The sequence below is a fragment of the Euwallacea fornicatus genome, chromosome 1, assembly GCF_040115645.1.
Source record: "Euwallacea fornicatus isolate EFF26 chromosome 1, ASM4011564v1, whole genome shotgun sequence".
In the NCBI taxonomy this organism is placed as follows: domain Eukaryota; kingdom Metazoa; phylum Arthropoda; class Insecta; order Coleoptera; family Curculionidae; genus Euwallacea; species Euwallacea fornicatus.
The window spans coordinates 6,305,103-6,323,918 of NC_089541.1; the positions used below are offsets into that span (position 1 = coordinate 6,305,103).

Genomic DNA, 18,816 nt, shown 5'->3' on the forward strand with positions numbered 1-18,816 from the left:
TTTTTAGGATTAAAGTCCTGAAATCAGTCGAAGTTTCCGGACAAAATAGTGAAGGGCATTCCGCTACATAAATTTTAATTTTTTTTATTATTATTTTTTTTTTGATAAAGAACCACATACACTGAATCGTGGCGAATCATTCGCCACAAAGATTTTCGATTTGGATTTTTTTTCTTCAACATTTCATTAAGCAATAAGATGTAAAAATGTTTATATTTTGTTTGGAAATTAAAATTCCGACCTTATTTCTGGATGAAATGGTGAGGGATTTGTACCGACCAGTTTTAAACAATTTTTTAGAGTGGGAACAATTATAATAAACACATTGCTATCAGAATAAAGTGTATTAAGACGTATGTACAAAAGCAAAAAGAGAAGTAGAAAAATACAGGCTTAAGATTAGTTTGAGCTAGTGATATCTAACGAATATGTAACGTTTTGGTCGTACTAACGATACAAGTTTAGCAAAGAGGAATTGATGATGTATAAGAATCTAGCAATAATAGACAAAATTGTATGAATTTATAGCGTTTAAAATTGGTCGAATAGTTTCTAAGAGTTACTTGGTCATTATTCCTTCTAATGTATTTACAGCCTAGGTATTCCTAACGCAGTTGAATCCTATAATTGAAACGGACGTTATGTAAAATGTATGTAAAAGGAGCTCTCAAAGTTTAAAGTTCGATGTTGTGTGCAGCTGCCGGGAAATGCAAATAATCGCCCTTCGTGTGGGATTAATTTATTAATGGTTTAACAGGGAAAACTATAAATTACAAGTCTCTCTTTTTAGTAATATGAAGTACAAGTTATCTATTAATTATATGAGGTTGGACGGAAACATGTTTCTTCAAGTTGACAGTCAGTCGATACGAACATCAACCATTCCAACTAAAGGATTCAGCTATTTTCGGCACTAACAATTACCTATTTTTAGTTATATACCTATAGATGCTTCGACATCTACTTTTTCCTCTAAATTTATAGCCGACTACATGTGCACTCCATATCGGAATTTAATTGCTATTTACTTTTGTTACTCAAAGTAAAATTGCTTACGCTAAACAATGGTCGGTTTCCCTAATCTCCGTTTCTTCCTCATTCTCAGAAGGAGAAGGTCCGCTAATAGACAAAGTGGGCAGGCCGAAATGTTGCTCCTCCAAGGATATATTGTCCACACTCCTAGCTTTTCTACAGAGCCTTGACACAGATCCGTAACGGCGGAAAAACTCCTTAGGGTCAATTCCAGGGCCGCTATTCGACACGAAGATGGCTGAGTTCATCCGGGGACGGGGGGTCCGAGGAGGTTGTGCATGGACCTGGAACATCGGGCTTTCCTTAAAGTAGTTTAACTTGAAGTGTTCTAATGTTGCAAGTTAGGACAAGTTAAATGGATTTCCATATATCAGAAACACTATTTCTTATATTGATCGAATTAAGACACAGGGCGAATTTGCGTCATCGTAAACACAAATTCCATTGGATGTAAATAATTTAAAAAGTTGAGCGAGTTTCACCCAAAAACACATGGACACGTGGGCATTTAACGTAACACACATGTCACTGCTTAAAGGTATTAACATTTTATTTTATTTCTTATGTGAACATGGATCAAAGGTTAACGCGGATATAATCTCCAGAAAGCCTGTAATCTGATTAGAATTTCCCTTGCCGAAAGATCATTTTGTTTGAAAAACTTCAGACGTTGTTGTTCATCACAGTTGGTTTAAAAGGGAATCTGTTTCTGATGACTTAAAGTTCTAAGAGATCTTCTCGCCCCTTGAACAACCATAAATTCTGGATTTTAAAGGACAAACCAGAGTTGACTATGATGCTTTAAATGTGAATTTGAATGAACGCCTCACTCATGAGGAGGAATTGTTGAGTGAAATTGCACACTATCCTCAGTAAAATTTTACTGAGAATGACATTTACTCTTTATTAAGAAGAGTCTCATCCGAGAATATTGTGCAACTTTACCGCTTCTACAACCTCTATTTGTGTGTGACGCGTTATTCCCAATCAAAATAACAGAAAAAATTAACAGTTGCTTCAAACATATAGATCATATGATGGTTTGTATTTTCTTAAAAAAAAAGTATTCAGAATAATTATGAAATTTCCTGACTGAAAGGAGTCAACGCTTCAAATAACGACCTCATTATATTAAATGGAGCTTTTGTGGAAATTTCTGGATTTCTGTCTAGCATTGACATAAGATGGATATTTCGAATTTGGCTTTGAATCTTTCCTTTTCTGGAATGTGAGAACTTGTGATTCGACTTTTGACACTAGAAAATTTCTTAAGAGGGAAGAGGAATAAAGCGGATACTGCTTTAAGATGCTCATGCAAGCTCTTATGAAATCCGCCTTCGACAAGTTTGGACATAAAATTTTCACCAATATTGAGCATTTCAATCGAATCCACTTGAGCATATTTAAGTTTAAGTCGTCCTAACCTAAATGAAAGTTACAAGTGCCAATTAGAAATGAGAATTTCATGGAACATAGATTTGAATATAAAATATAAAGCAAATTAGATGATAATTTTACCAGCAACATAACTGCTTTATGAAACGAAGAACCCAACCAATTCACTGCTAATTCAACTTGATCGTTTATTTTATAATTTATTATGATCTCAGCAAATTATACTAATAGCAAAATGATTATATGGAGAGTGAGCTGTATAAAGAAAGCTAAGAAAACTTGATCCACAGATTTTCTGAGCAAATCTATATGAAAACCATCAGCTCTGAGTTAATCAATAACTGTCGGAGACCTCATCAACTAAAATTGGATGTTTAATTGAAAAAATTGCATTTCTGTATTGAATCATGCTTTTATAGTAAGGAAACTCAAATGTACTATAGAATTAGGTATCACTAATCTAAGCATGATTCAACTCTAGCAGTGAATAAAGTGATGAAGCTCATCTATTTTAAAATGCATCTATGCAAAATGACGTGTGTAATTATGTAGTACTTCCAAACCTAGAAAAATCCAATCTTTTATGGTAATAAAAGCATACACCCCCATACACAGGATGTTTTATGGCGAGAGGAAGATACTTGAAAAGATGATTATACTCGCCGTTTCCAACGAACAAGTCATATACTAAATAATTGTCCGACTTTTAACGATTTAAGAAATATTTAGTTTTTGAATGCATGTTAAAAAATAGAGGTAAGAAAATCTTATTGGACAATACCTTCTTAATAATTTTTATTTTCTGAGAAATTACGTGTGTATGCTTTAACAATTCCAACCATCTTATCATTAAAAAAAAAATTAAATATGTCTTCAACTTTTTTGTTGGGAACGAGCTATACAATTATCTCCTAAAGTGCCTTTTTTTCGTCATGGAACACCCTATATAGATTTAAGGATTAAGCATAATATACAAAGCGGCACCAAAAAGTGATCACCAATGACAGCGGTGTGAAGCAAAATCCGAGCCCTTCAAAGTGCATAAAAGTGCCTCGTGCCGGACTTACGGAATGGATTGAAGAGGACCCTTGTTTACGTAACGACTCCACTTCAGTGGTAACGTAACATTGGGATAGCAGGGAATCCTGTTTAGCGAACATAGGTTCGTGTTCTGCCAACAACATTTCTACGCGACTAAGATCAGGGGTGTGATCTTCGACGTGATCGGGTGAATCTGTAAACTCGATCACGTCGGAAACTTCTTGCTAGGTTTCCTCTGCCCTGTGCAACAGGGCGAATTGGCATCCACATTCCTTTGACTCCCTAGTTAGGCGGGGCGTACTGAAGCAATTATCCCATATAGTACAACAACCCTGTATATAAAAATCCGCTTTACATGAACTAAGGGGTCCTGCAAGGAAATTGAGGGTGAACGTTGAAACCATCAACAAACCTGTTGGCAAATATTCGATGTGGCATGATGTGCGCAAAGATTTCCAGTGGCGACAGCAGCAGCACAGGCTGCAGTCCCTGGAACTTTTAACTGCTCCTGCTTGTAATCCGGTTGGTAGGGCAGAAGCATTCTTATTTTACCCCAGCGATTAAAGAACAAGGCTATGGCTGCTATCCACACCACCAGAACGATCAGAACTATTCCGATTTCTACTCCTCGCACCTACACAATACATGTTATAGGGTCAATATAGATAATTTGGATTGGGACAATTTACAGTGGAACTGGTTTGAGGATACTCGACGATGTTATACTTTTCAGTAGTCGAACTTTTAGGGGTGGTGTAGTCCGATGTGGTAGTCAAGGTAGTGGCGCTAACCCCGGCAGCCACAGCCATAGAGTCTTGTTGCGCTGATGACCTGGGTGGTTCTATGGATGACAAAAGGGTATTAGGATTATAATAACAATCCGTTTCTTAACACATTTTACAAAACAACGCAAAGCTATTATTTTAATACCTGTTAACCGAAACTCTTCTCAATACTGAACTGAAACCTTTTCGATATCTGGAGTTATCTTGGAATTCTTTAATAGAGCCCAGAACTTCCGTGCATCTTTATCTTTCAAATTTAACGACAATAATTTGAACTGGATTGCGGTTATATGCATTTACTCGTGACTTTACTTGCTGTTTTTAATACATTTTAAGAATTTTTTTGCCTTTTCGAAAAATCAGTAAAACTGAATGGGAAAAGATGGATTAAAGAGTTATTAGGATTAATTAGCTTAGCTTAGAAATAGAATTGTCCGAGTTTCTAGTAACCAAATAAGTCTTTATTTAGACGAAAACTGACCAGAGATGTGGAAAACTTCATAATTGATAATTTGAAGATGATTAAATAACAGACCGTATGAAGAAATAATATGGAGACTTAATGGAGGAACATTTTGGAAGTTAGTATTGTTATTACATTTTATCAGCCATAAAGGGGAGTTCTTAGAATAATCCAAAAGTCTCTTACGGATGAAAACAGAATTGCCCTCAAAAGCGAATACTTTTTTATTACGTTTTGAAGACATTCAAAGTTAACAAAACATCAACCATTTGGCCCTAATTCCGTTAAGTATCATTAGAAATTATCATTAATCTGATGATTTTAAATTCCCTTCCAACGTGACCTTATTGAGTCAGTTGGTGCTGAGCCGAAAACATGCCCGGTATGATTATATTTCGTTTCTTTTACACAAATGTAACGAATGTAAAGCATCAATTTCGAAATTGATAGTACATTTAGATAACATTTAGTTACCATTTAGAAGGAATTTCGACGAAACTAACTACGAGATCTCCATGCATTAAATTAAAAGTAGTTCTAAAGAAGTTGCAAATACGCGTGATATACAGAATGATGGGGTTTTTCGTAGCAGGATTTTTACCACGTATTCTACGCATGTATTAGTTCGCTATATAAACTATATTCGAGAAATGCTTTTTAAAGAAATATGGTATGTTGAAATTTTATATTTTTTGCGGTTTATCTTTTATAGCCCTCAAAGTTACTCTTTAGGGTCGACACGATTAGATATAACTAATAGATCTTGCAAATCTATAGGGTAATATTTTTTGGATTTACGACTCATTTTATCGTCTAAAATTTGCTTGTGGTGCACTGCATATTATTTAATTTTAGAAATTTAAATTGCCTGTTTGATTTAAAAACTTCTATGTATTTTCCCCATTTTGGTATCTTCCATCGTTTTTCAGTTATTTGCAAAATAGTGAGGTAATGCATGTTACTTTGTTCCTCAAGCAAGTTTGGTTGATTTCTGACATTCTACTGAGATTACATTTTCTGACACACTACTACGGTGTAAATCAAAGTAAGGATTTATTCATTGACAATCTCAAAGTAAAGCAGATTTTTAACAGAAGAGGAATGAAAAATAATAGTAGACAAGAGGACAACAGTAACTTTGAATGCAGAGTAAATTGAACAGCGATAATTTATTAGATCACAAAATAATTTAAATTGAAAATAAATTATGATTATTACAGAAATTGTTCGAAATGTTCGCCGTTACGTTCTATACATTAATTAAAACGTCGTCACAAAGACTGCCTTACATCTTTCAAATTCTGAACAGTTATTTCAAGAGCACAATTTCTTCTTCGCCTTACAAGTTATTCTTGAAAGTTTGCAGGAGAAGAGTACATATTTTCTGTTATAAACACCTAAACATAAAAATCTAGAGATGCTGGATCGGGCGATCGAGGAGGCCGAGGAATTAGTCCATCACGACCTATCCACCTGTGTTGATAATTGCATTTAGCTAGTTCCTCACCATCAGGTAATGATGTGAATCCATCTATTTATCCTATTAACTCATATTCAAAATTCGAGTTAAACATCGCAAAAACTTTGGGAGCTATAAAAGATAAACAGGAAAAAATATAAAATTGCAACATCCTGTATTTCTTTAAGGCAGCATTTTTCGAAATAGTATATAGAGCAAATTAATATTATCTTTATGCGTAGAATACGTGATTAAAATCCTAATTAGAATTTTAATTCTAATACAAAAAACCCTGACATCCTATATTACTATATCGGGTGTCCCAAATTTTAAAATCAGGACTTCAGCAATACGTTCTAATGCGCGTTGCCCATCTAAACGCAACTCAGTAATACTTTTCTTTATGCAGATAAAGAGCGGTAAAATTAAATTTATTTGTAGCACAGCACAAAAAAAAAGTAATCAAAAATAAATCACGATTAGCTTAAAATACTTTTTCTACCGATTTCCAGAATCCTGAGTCTTGCTCATAAAACTTGATTGTGGCCTCACAGAATATTCTAGGCCGCTTACCCAGGGTCCGGAAGACGATAGGCCTACTTCTATACTTCCTCCCTGACCAGACAGCCGATATTGTAAGCTGGTACTGCGTATCTGGATGCAAGTTGGACAGGGTCACCGCATCGCTGTTGCCAGCCACAATTTCCACCACCCTGTAACTAATAGTATTCTGATTCACCACAGCAGAACACACCAGAATTAAAAGCTAAACGTCGTAAATTGCGCTATATTAAGTATTCTTGGAACTGAGCCAATATTTTAGGCCCCTAAGGAAACGTTTCAAAATTCGAAATTCAAACTTTCCTGCCTGACTCTAACTTCCAAAGTTTCCAAGACTTAATTCCAATCCAACAGGAAGTTACTTTAACATTGATTTTTCAATTTTACCTTATGTAATATTACTGAACGATTTACCTGGCATCAGTCGGTTTGTAAGTGATATCATATTTGTCTACGTGGTTCAATGCAGTCGCCCAAGAAACTCTGACTGTCGTAGGGTTCAGGAAAGTTACGGTGATATTTTCGGGGGCTCCGTACCCACCGGGCATCGATTCTGGAACAAGAACCTCGCAGTTATACGTGTAACAGTTAAGACGATGTCTCGAATACTGGTTTCTAGGACGAGGAAACAGCTTGTGTGGATGTACTTTATGTATAAGTAAAACCCCTTATATCGACCTATATTTCCATGTTGGTTTTCAATAAATTACTTAATAATCGTAGGGACAAGCAGTGGCTCCTTCTCCGATAAAGAATATTTTCTTATGCGCATTTGAAGGGGAAAGTTGCTATTAAAACTGACGAAAAACGGTGTAAGGGAAACGCGAATAATAAAATGTTTCGTAAGTTTGAAAGCTTCCATGGATTTACAGGAAATGATGAGCAATTGGCACGCATCCTCTTTGCAGCGGCTGGAAATGCAAGCTCAGGGGGTTGCATGCAAATACGACAGCAACATGAATAATGGAAGTTTCCCATTTACTAGGCCGCAACACGGTAAAGTAAGAAGCCTTGAATTTATTTATAGAATTTCTTTACGATTAAATGACCAAAACATTAAAATAATTCAATTTCCGCCAGATGAATAATAAAGTTTTCATTAAGCAATAACCCGGAAAGTAAAAAAGGAACATTCAAATACAGAGATCACGAACTTGGCTATAGCGCAATACCGGACTATCGATCCGACAAGAACAAATTACTGCAAGGGTGGTTTGTGTTAAAACAAGAAATTGACAGGTGAATCCGGGGTTGTGGGCATGGAAAAAATTTCATCGTTCACTTTCTTAACGAGCTATCGCTTGTCAGGTGTTCGAGCTACTTATGGTTATTTATGAAGTTATACGAAGACTAAAAACGCGTAAACGTGAACCGATATTATCCGGGAAATCAGGTGTTTTTCACATCGTGCTTCAGAGTTTGAATCCGATGTATGTGCGAAAGGCCACCATTGAATTCGCAGTATTGCCGGACAGTCGATCAGTCTATTCGGAAGAGTTCCAGACTTAGTAAAAACTAGATAATTATCTGAAACTATAAGTCAAAGTAACCAGGACATTTTGGCTCGGCTTATAGTTAATAACTGATGCTGAAAGGACGAGTTCCGATGAGCTATATAGCGCTCGTAAAAAGTATCGCAACACCTTTATAACTTTTATAAACCTGATATTTTCAAAAAAATACTTAAATACGTACAATTTGATTTAAAACAAGGCATTTGAAGCATTATATTTGACGTTCAAATCTTTCACCCCTATACAGCCACCCCTATCAACTTTTTGTTTTCACGTGGAAAGGTACCTCTTGTAGTATGTCAAATGAAAGGTCATTTAATAACGGATACAATGCTACACTCAGAACTTAAATTGAATGTACAGTTTCATAAAAAATAAAATTATTAGATACAAAAGAGACTAATGCATTATTACATCAAACACAATTGAAATTCCTATAATGAATGTTCAAATTAGGCTCCAGTAACAACTTGGCAATGACCCGGCCGTTTTTTGGACTCCTTTTATGCAATTATTCAATATTGCTTCCGTTATTAATTCCAATTGTGTGTGAATTCTCAGATGTACATCGTCTAAATTTTGTAACGTGATTTTGTAAATGGAACCTTTTAAGCGACTCCAAAAAAAAATTGAGAACCTAAGATCTGGAGATCATGGCGGCAATTATATTGCGCCTCTTCTATTGATCCATATCCTAGAGAAAATCTCACAAAAGTACTCTCTAACAACCATAGCATAATATGGTGGTTCACCATCTTGTTGGGATTAAATATCATTGAATACGTCTTTTCCATTTTCTCCAGGAAAAAACTACGGCGGGTGATGGAACTATTTCGTTTAGCAATAAGTGCAAGTATGGTGTATTGTTTAAGATTCCCGCTATGAAAAATGGACCAATGAACAGGTGGCCGATTATGTCCATCTATACATTGAGTTTTTGCGAATATTTTGTATGTAGAGCCTGCATGAGATGAAAATTTTCTATCGACTAGTAGTTACAATTATGTCTTTTTTATTGTTCTAATGATAAATATAAATTCTAGAAAAAAATCTATTATTCTGAATGCCTTTTTCTAGCATCAATTCTCAATATTCGATCCTGATATCAAAATTTTAACGTGTAAAATCTTGGGTAAAGAAATTTTGTATCTACGAAATTTTTCTCGATTTAAAAGATTACTTGCTGATATTGCAGATATACCAAATTCATGGACTTCGGTGGCAGACTGTATAGGGTCTTTGTCCATAGATAAAAGAACGTTTAATGCTTTATCGGCACCACTTGCGTTCGAGGTCTTCCACATTTCGAAACAGCTTTCATATATCCAGTTGACTGAAATGTTTTATTAATGCGACAAACTACACTTTTATCAATAGGTCGGTCTGGATATTTCTCATCAAATATGAGACACTCTTCTTCTTAAGTTCTTTTGCGATTTCTATGCCCTAAAAGGGTTAAAAATTTCTATTCGTAACTTTTCAGGTAAACGATCCATTTTTTTAATCTTCGAACTATGGCAAATGTCGAACAAATGAATTCTATGAAAACCAAAATATTTTGTATCCAAAAAATTGTTTACAATGAAAACGATTTGAAATTTCTACGTTTTATTGTCATTTTTTCACTCTCTTTCAAAAGTGAAATAAGAATGGATTATTTATCTAGGAAACAAAGATTAAAACTTTTAGTCTTTTTAGGATATGGACTTTGTTATATTTTTTTAAGGAAACTCTAGATGTAATTTTAGTTTTGGTTATACCGTTGTATCTCTTACTCAATTTTCTTTCGTTTGATATACCACGATGGATACCTTTCAACTTAACAATAAAAAGTTAGTGGAGATAGCTGATAAGGGTGAAAAATTTGAACATAAAAAATAGTGCTTTAAACGTTTCTTTTTAAATAAAATAATACGCATTTATTTTTTTTTAATATTGAGTTTATGAAAGTTATAAACGTGTCGCAATACTTTTTACAGACGCTCTATGCATCCAATAAACAAATCAAAATCAGTATAAGAAAAACGCTGAATGTGTTCTGATGCATGCGATATAACGAATGCTAACAACCAAATATTGGATATTTGATATCTAGTTCGATTATTCAAACTATAAACTAGCGATTCGGTGGTCAGCATAGTACTCATAAAATGTCCGATATAGTTGTTAGAGAATAGAATGGAACAAAATGAGAATAGAAAGTTGCATTAACATAACTAACATAGCCGGCCCGAAGAACGGAACATTTTTAAATAAGTTAACAAAAACGAGGATGGACAATATAAGATACGAGAACAAATAAAAAATAAGCGAAAAAACCAAAGATAAGAAAAACGAAAAGAAGAAAATTAATGAGAGAATTAAGGATTAGGCAGGGGGCAAAGTTTTATGCACTTGCTCATACTTGCCTGAATGTAGCGCACGATTACTCGGCTGAACAACCATTTGAAGGTAAGTTTTACTTCATCAATAATGAGAAGCAAATGATTTAATTTGACTTCAGTGACCGGATCAGACCATTTAAGCACTGCTAGAGGGTGTATAGAATAACACTTCCCGAAATAGGATTATATTTTTTATATTTACTCCTGTCGTATCAATCGGTTGATCTTCCACTCCAATAAGTCTTTCTGAGGCTAATGGACTTTAATAGTCCTAACGTTAAAAAGTGGCTTGCCGTAAGAAGTATTAAATCATTTGGATAACAACATTGAGGAGAGTTAAGAATTGCCTCTATTTGGCACTGTAAAGTAGTAAATTCTTTGTAAGTTAAATTTTGATCCCCAATGACTTGAAATAAATGGGCTTTGCCATTTTCGCACCGACTTCAGCCAACCCATTAAAATGCGGAACAGAAGGGTGGCTCGAAATTTCGCCTTAAATAATCGAAACGCTAAACTTCCCGACGTTGCCTTAGCTAAATCCCTAGATTGGTTGTTTGCCCTAATGAAATTTGCCGCATTGTTACTGAACCAAGCGATAACTGAAGTTTTTTGAGGGGTGAATCTTCAGAACGTCGCTATAAAGCTTTCGTTGGTCTGTTTGTGGGTCAACTCCACATACACTGCCTTTGTTGAAATGCATACGAATGCACAGATATGGGATTTGAAAGCTTTTGTTCCGCTCGTTGAAGATACAGGGTGTCTATGATTTTATGCGAAAACAATTATCTCAGTACCATGTAGATGTAGATGAACGGTTTAAATAGAAGAGTTGTGAAAAAGAAGTAGAGATATGGACTGGACATATTTATAATCATACGGAGTGGCCCAAAGAGTACATTAGGATTAAACTTTTTCATTTTAAACGGAACTTTCTGTTATTCTCACATTTTTGTTATTAGAATTAAAAAAAAATCTAAAAATGTTAAAATACACGGAGGAATTCTATTTAAACTTAAAAGAGCAAAGGGAACCGAATTTTAATATAACTTTTTCAGTTACCTCGCATATTTAGAATTATCTCTAGCCTCAACTTTTCTCCCCATTTTGTAGCTTTTGCATGTAAATCGCCCGTCTTTCTCTGAAAGGGCATGAAATCTGGTGCACCCAGTATAGTTACCAGGAAGGCACCGCAGAGCCACATGAGAAAACGGATTTAATTGGAAATTAAGTGAACCAGTAAATCGGCGATTATTGACGCTCGATAAGGTTTAGGTCGCGCTCGAAAACTTCCGAAATACTCAGAAATTGTAGTTTTGTGTTCCTGAAAGAAATAATCCACTGTGACTGTACGGGTAAATTAGGAAAAATATTAACTCCGGGATGTAGATAGACTTTATATGTGTATATGTTCAATAATTATAATAAGATGATGAGATTTTGGTAAAAGCAATGGATTTCTTACCGATGAAAGAAAATCCAAATACGTTAAACGACCTCCTGTGCTGAGAAGGTCTTCTGCACAAACTGAATAGCGAAATATTCGCTAGTCCACTGGCCTCGAGCTTCACTTAAAAAGGAAATTTAATTTCATAATTTCATGACCGAACAACTGCGACAAAGTAAGACCGCGACAAAAGCGAGCAGGATTTATCCCGGAAGGGATTTAACAACATGAGCAATTTTAAATAACTTGTTAGATGTTACTCATCGCTTGGTTCTGTTAGCTAGAAGTGTTTTCGAGTCACTGGAAGAGGTTCTAATCCACGAAAAAATCAGAGAATTCGATCAAGAAATTCTTTTATTGCAGATAACATTAATATAAAATTCCACCTTTAGGACTATCAAAGCTTTGAATAGAGTTCTTTGCACAAAGAAGTTGAACAGAAAGTTCTTATTCAAAGTACAGAGAAAATTACTGCACTATAACCGGTTGTGAATACATTACAAAATCCATGAAGTTTTCAACTTTAAAAATTCGGTGCTAACATAAAACAATATATTGGCAGTGCAGCTAATTAAGAAAGTTCAGTTCTTAACTGGAAGTTCTTAAGTTGAAATAGTACGAAATTGAGGGGTTTCATCCCAGTCTATCTTTGAAGTCTATATATACTGCATAATGTACTTGACTAGAATGTAGAATAGCACAGTACGATTTGTACAAGGTTTGTCCGTAGACGGACATTGGCATGGAGACCAATTGATTTATAGAAACCGTTGCAGTCCAAGAATCTTTAAGAAATGTGGTTTATCATTATCAAATGTTAAAGATGTTTGTCGTTCGTGACCAGGTAATAACTTAAGAAATTCAGGTACTTTACCCGCCCACTAGCAGAGTTCCAACCCACTTGGTTTTAAAAGTTGAATAAGCTCCTTTTGTAAAAAAAATCCCTCAGAAAACGACTTATTGGTATTTAATATATCATCGATACACATTTGGTGCTCATTTTTATTTGTATATGAATCTCGACCTTGTGCCGTTAGAAAAGCGACAATTAGGGCCAAATTAACGATGCACTATCAATATTAACGGTATGAATATCAATCAAATCAGCGTATTTTATAAAATTTATAATTGAACTAATAAAATTCAAAGCACAATGGAATTTCAATTTAATAAATAAATATAATTCCGAAAAGAATGCATTTTGAATTCGTTTGCCATCACTGAATCTCTAAATACCGATGGATGAAATATCGATAATAGAATGATTCATTAATGTCGATATAGCGGATATTGAGTGGATGAGTTTTGCGAACAGAAATTAAAATAAAAATTAATGCAGAGTCAGGATAGGATGTTTAAGTCAATGAATATGTTTCGTTCCAAACCAATGGTCAAATTGTCCTAAATATTTTTGAAAACTCGCAACCCTCATCTCCCTATTTATCAATGCAAACTTTTAACTTTAGAATGATAAACTGTTTTTAATCTTTAGATTTATAGATTGAATAAGTTTATCGTTAGGGTTATGTTTTCAGATCGATAGATTGATGGAATAAGGGACCAAACAATAGCTTGGATTTACTCAATATAAAAGTTTTTTTACCAAGTTTTTCACTCAGTTATTAATCATATTTAAGCTGGTAGGGTATATACCGTAGGCTTGACCGAATTTTTGGAAGAGTGAATTGAATTGTTCAACTTTCTTGTGACTGGAATGCAGTTCTAAAAGAATTTCGGCTTACAAGTGGATTTATCAAACATAATGTACCTTTATGAACCTATTAGAAGAGTTGTTACTTCGGAGTTTAGAAGAGAAATTGGTGTGGATGATGTCATTCAAGAGTGGTGAGGCTATGATACTACTAAAATACAGAACCGCAGGCTTACGGTTTAATGAATGACTTTACCAGAAAGGATTTTAACATAGAGAGTTGCAAGGTGATATGTAGAATGCCGCAAAATTAGATGTAGATATCGCAGAGCTTTATTGCAGAACAAAAAAACAGACAAAAAAAACCATAAATAATATGCGAGCTATAGAAAATCAAAGATTTTCAAAATTTAGAAGCCTCAAATTAAACAAGTTAGGTGCTCTTTAAAATCTATTTTATTCGAAAACGATACATTTTTCGAAGGCTATAAAACAGCACCTTTTTACTTAGAAAACCATGCTTTTTAAATTTCAGTGATCTGGTTGCAGAAAAGGTTGCAAAAAAAAATTTAGGGCCTATATACCCTAATCTGATCCTGTTTTACGACCTCGTAAGCAATATTTTTAACCTAAAAGTACCATCTTACCTGTCACGCCAAATGTATGGATCAGAACTATTACTGATACCACAAAGAACATATTAGACTGGCCCGAAACCTTTCGAAAGTGCCGACATGACGGTGGCAGTTCCACAACATTCAGACGAGCCTCCAGCAGTCGGTCTGCCCCCGCATACTTTTAGGATGTTTTGCTTGGTCAAGTGAAGCCTCTGAAACAAAAAATCAGATTGCAAAGACAATTCTACGTCTGAAAATAGTCTGATGAAAGTACCGGACAATTAACTGTGTTTTCCCTGAAGAGCAATGTAAAAAGAAGGCTGCAGGCTGTTTGATGAAGTTCTTAAGAAGTTTGTTAATTTCTGGAGAGGCTCTTAAAAAACTCACCTTTAACGCAATGAGTTTCTTTGGCATAAAGGGCTTTAGGCTGCTAGGAAAAGGCTCTTGAACTTTCAAACAAACTCGCATGTAGACATATCTTCCGCTTTAAAAAATCTCGAAAAGAATGAAGAAATGTAACGCACTGATTTAACTTCAGAGACGGCTCAGTGACCTGTATTAGATTCCCCTTAAGGTTCTCTTAGCTTTTCCAGAGTGTGCCCTCTCCGAGCGTAGATAATTGGGCCCTTTCTCCAAAAATTTCACTTAAAAACGCTTGAATTAACAATGAAGATAAATATATTGTATCAATATTTTATTTGGTTTCAGGGAAACCTACATGGCTTTATTAAATTATAATTATATCTAAATATAATTAATAACATAAATATGAAATATAATTATATTTAAGTGGGATGGTAAATATGACCTCTAAAGAGGAGCTTTTTCCGGTTTTATTTTATGATTTTTGCTCAGAGGGCTGTTAATTGCGGAGCTAGAAAGTCACGCTGTGTTTATCTTGAACATTTTTATCTACATAAAAAAATACATTTTCAATTCCCTCATCATTAAAATAATACAACTTTGTAGTGTAATTTTCACGGAAAGTTACCTTCAAAAGAGGTCACTTATAAACGAGCTCACCTTTGCAAAGTGTTCCCTTGAGATAAAAATTGATTTTCAACAATTTTAATAACTTGAGTACCTTCTGGTCCTCAGCCAGAATGTTGTTAACGTGTTTGAATTTAATGCTCAACATTCTGCTCTTCGTGCGCCACAAATTGCGATTGCGTGTTTATGTATTTTGCGATTATGAATACTTAATATATGTTTCTCTACTGCTCGAAGTTTTAATATTGCAATTTCTCCTTTTTAAGGCAAATTGGTTGTTGCATATCTTTAGACATTTTAATTTGAAACGGTTAAAATAGCAACAATGACAAAGGAGAAAGGAAAGTTTATGGTAGATTATATTTCACAAAGTTCTTGTATATATTTAAATGTATTCGCTAATTAAAAAAATCAATTTTTATGGTTAGACGTCTTAAAGAAGAACTTAAAGTATGAGATAAAACTATTCAGCTAACTAAGAGTGATAAAGTTCAAAAATGTGTATTCAAATTAAATGGTCGAATTTTATTTTCTCCAATCTATCATGTAAAAAACAGTTTCTAGATTAATTAATCAGCAAATTTAAACGCCAATAAGCTCTTAAAAAATACTACTATTTTCAGATTTTTCGTTCCGCTTTGGCTTGCCTTTTATTGTTAATCGATTCATTTAACCACCACAAACGTATCGATTTCGTAAAGTATCGTAAAGTATACATTCCCTAGAAAGGTAGGATCGATTTAATTGGCACATGAATTCAGGGTAATGCAGCTTTGACTTAATTATTCAACTCGTTATTATTTTGCAGCTTATCTTATAAGAAAGTGTCATTAGCAGTTGGAGGTAAGGATATGCATTAGGGTAGGTTATTCAATAATTCCTAAAGCTTTGCCGCACCGAGAGCAATTCCATTTTCTGTCTATTTCCTTCCAGTTTGAACTAAATTATGAAAATAACCATTGCGCTGCTTTGATTTGGAGGTATTCATTTCTATGAAAAGGATTGTTATGACGCAGCTTTCGTTATTTATCCTTTGTTTTACTGTATTTTAATATTTAATTACAGCGACAGGAGGAAACAAGAACACAGTAGAGAAGTTATCACCTATGTTTACATAAACAGTTAATTTTTTTTTGGCCAAAATATTAGGAAACATCTAATCTCGATCTCTTAGGAAGGAGCATTGGTTTGTTTCAAAGTTAATACCCTCTACATACCACGTATTGCGATAAATATCGCAGTGATAAGGGAGGGGAGTTATTTAATATGTTGATTTTATGAAATTAAAAGTATGAATGGAAGCAGCTGCAGTTACTATTCATCGACTAAGTACATGAAAAAATTTTTGTCTCAATATTTAAAATTTGAATTTTAAGGTTTTTGCATGCCTGCATTCTATTGTGCACGTTTTCATATTAAAAATATAGACCTTATTAACCACTGTAGTGTAATATTATTACCAAACTTCATTAAACCTGCGCAACCATATTTGGTAATTGTAACCCAATAGAATCTAATTAACACGAGAAAGAGACAACCCAATGATCCAGTATTATTAGTTCAAATTAATTGATTTTGAGTGATTAGGGACTGAAATTTAATGATAAAACTGCACTGTATTTGGAAATTGCTACCAAACAACCAACGCGAAATAGAGAACTACAGCCCAACGTTCCTGAATAATCAGTTCAAATTGATTCATTTTGAGTTCGTTACAGTTTGAAGTTTAACCATCACCTCCATAACCAAATTAGGCAATTGCAACTCAATAGAATCCATTTAATGTGAGAAAGAAAATGATAAGTTCTAGTTCAATTTAATTTGTTTTAAATAATCAGAAACAATTAATTTAACACTACATAGTTTACGATAATTTAGGAATTACCATTACTTATTTAGGTAGTGTAGGGTCAAGAATTTAACGATAAAACTAATTAGACCTACACAACAATATTTGAAAACTACAACTCTAAGGAATTTAATTAAAGGACGAATCATTTTATCGGTTAGGTCATGGTTCAGTCAAGATGAAGTCACGGTCCACAAGTGATTTTGGAAAAAATTCCTTTAATTTTACTATGCAAAAATGATGCAAAAGACAGAGCAATTTTTAAGATTCACGATTTTTTCATGTTAAGATAAATTATAGGAAAGATTTTTCAAGATTTCGTTAAATCGAATTGATTTAAAAACCAGTAATTTTCCACTATTACGATATTATTTACAAAAACCTAATTTTCAGAATTTCTTCTACACCAGGATCAATTTAAAAAATATTAGTTTTAATAATTCAAACAATAGAGTAATTTTCAAGATTTTACACGAACAAAAAGAGCCTTAAACGAATAATTTTCAGAATTTTTGTCCGACCTCATCGGATCTTTTTTTGTTGCTTTTCTAATTTTAACTAATAAATAGAATTTCCACTATCTATCACTTTTGTCCAGTGTGTGTATAAACAACGTTAAAGTTTAATATAACACGAGTACGTCGAATCCTAATTGAATAAAAATAGTTTTTTTACGTTTGACCTATAAAGCATTTGGAAGAACAAATATGGTAGTATGAACTTTTCAATACAAATTATTAGATCGATTATTTGTTCCATTCCGATTGTGTTATGATGATGTTTAAAATAGTATATTAAAACTTTCTGGTTATAAAAATTGTTATAATAATATTGCTTACCTACCTACTGATTTAACTCCTCTAGAGGGTACTACTTGTAAAGAAGTAATTTGCTCACACTAGAAGCCTGAGTGAAACCAAGTCACCATCACTATATGCTGTGCACACCAAAGTCCACTTCCGCAATGACCATCCTCCAGGCTCAACAAAATATTTATGAGCGAACCGAAGAGCTCTCACCCAGATTCTGGGCTCACATGACGTTGCTCACGACGCGGTAGAAACTGAGTGGACTTACCTCTATCCCGGTGCTTGACGACGCCGACGCCATCATATAGGAGTTCGAAAAGCCAGTTCCGAGGGAGTTCATCAAACGCGAACCACTCGAAAACTTCCGAATCATGAAATTTGATCTGGGTAAATACTAAAAGATGTATTAATGGATGCTTCCAAAGTCATATATTTTTCAGATCGATATGCAAGAGCTATGATCATCGGTTTGTGCAGTGATTAGAAGCGAATTATATGGGTGTTTATAACTTTTTACCGATGAGCGTGTATTAAAGTGGCTTTGCTGCACATGTAATTTAATTTTTTTTAGCATAATCATTAATTATTTCAAATTTTTATTTGGTAATCACCGATTTTGAAATCTCACCAATAACACATCATGAATGCATTATTGACGTGCAGAAAATATGCTTTTCGATCTCGAATTTAGGAACGATAATAGTATCTCTTTCTAGATTGTAATATCCAATACAGGATACTACAATATTCTTGTTGGGTTTTCTCATTTGTTTAGGTATTATGAACCATATACTTAAACGTTGTCTTAATTTAAAAGTATCG

At 34.1% G+C, this 18,816-nt stretch overlaps 1 protein-coding gene across 4 annotated transcripts; it reads right to left on the bottom strand.

Moving 5' to 3' along the window:
- Window positions 1–329: 329 nt before the first annotated feature.
- On the bottom strand, window positions 330–18,237 carry LOC136343056 (collagen alpha-1(XII) chain). 4 transcript variants are annotated; one of them, XM_066289434.1, is made up of 7 exons: window positions 18,029–18,237; window positions 14,377–14,558; window positions 7,151–7,289; window positions 6,749–6,888; window positions 4,158–4,309; window positions 3,881–4,102; window positions 330–1,334 (listed from the first exon to the last, which is right to left on the bottom strand). In XM_066289434.1, the coding sequence occupies exons 2-7, from the start codon at window positions 14,426–14,428 to the stop codon at window positions 1,053–1,055; spliced, it is 987 nt and encodes a 328-aa protein (XP_066145531.1). In that variant the 5' UTR covers window positions 14,429–14,558; window positions 18,029–18,237; the 3' UTR covers window positions 330–1,052. The 4 variants fall into 4 exon arrangements, with proteins under 4 accessions (XP_066145531.1, XP_066145526.1, XP_066145536.1 ...); XM_066289429.1 differs by having other exon boundaries at window positions 6,749–6,894; window positions 18,029–18,235; XM_066289439.1 differs by having other exon boundaries at window positions 330–1,316; window positions 6,749–6,894; window positions 18,029–18,233.
- Window positions 18,238–18,816: the final 579 nt, after the last annotated feature.

What these genes read in the sequence shown, in the direction of transcription:
- LOC136343056 (XM_066289429.1), bottom strand. Translation starts at nt 14,428, where the DNA reads ATGTTCTTTGTGGTATCAGTAATAGTTCTGATCCATACATTTGGCGTG. An exon ending in CCATACATTTGGCGTGACAG is followed by an intron (nt 7,290 to 14,376) that starts GTAAGATGGTAC and finishes TTCTTGTTCCAG; the next exon opens with AATCGATGCCCGGTGGGTAC. An exon ending in ATCCTCAAACCAGTTCCACT is followed by an intron (nt 4,103 to 4,157) that starts GTAAATTGTCCC and finishes TGTATTGTGTAG; the next exon opens with GTGCGAGGAGTAGAAATCGG.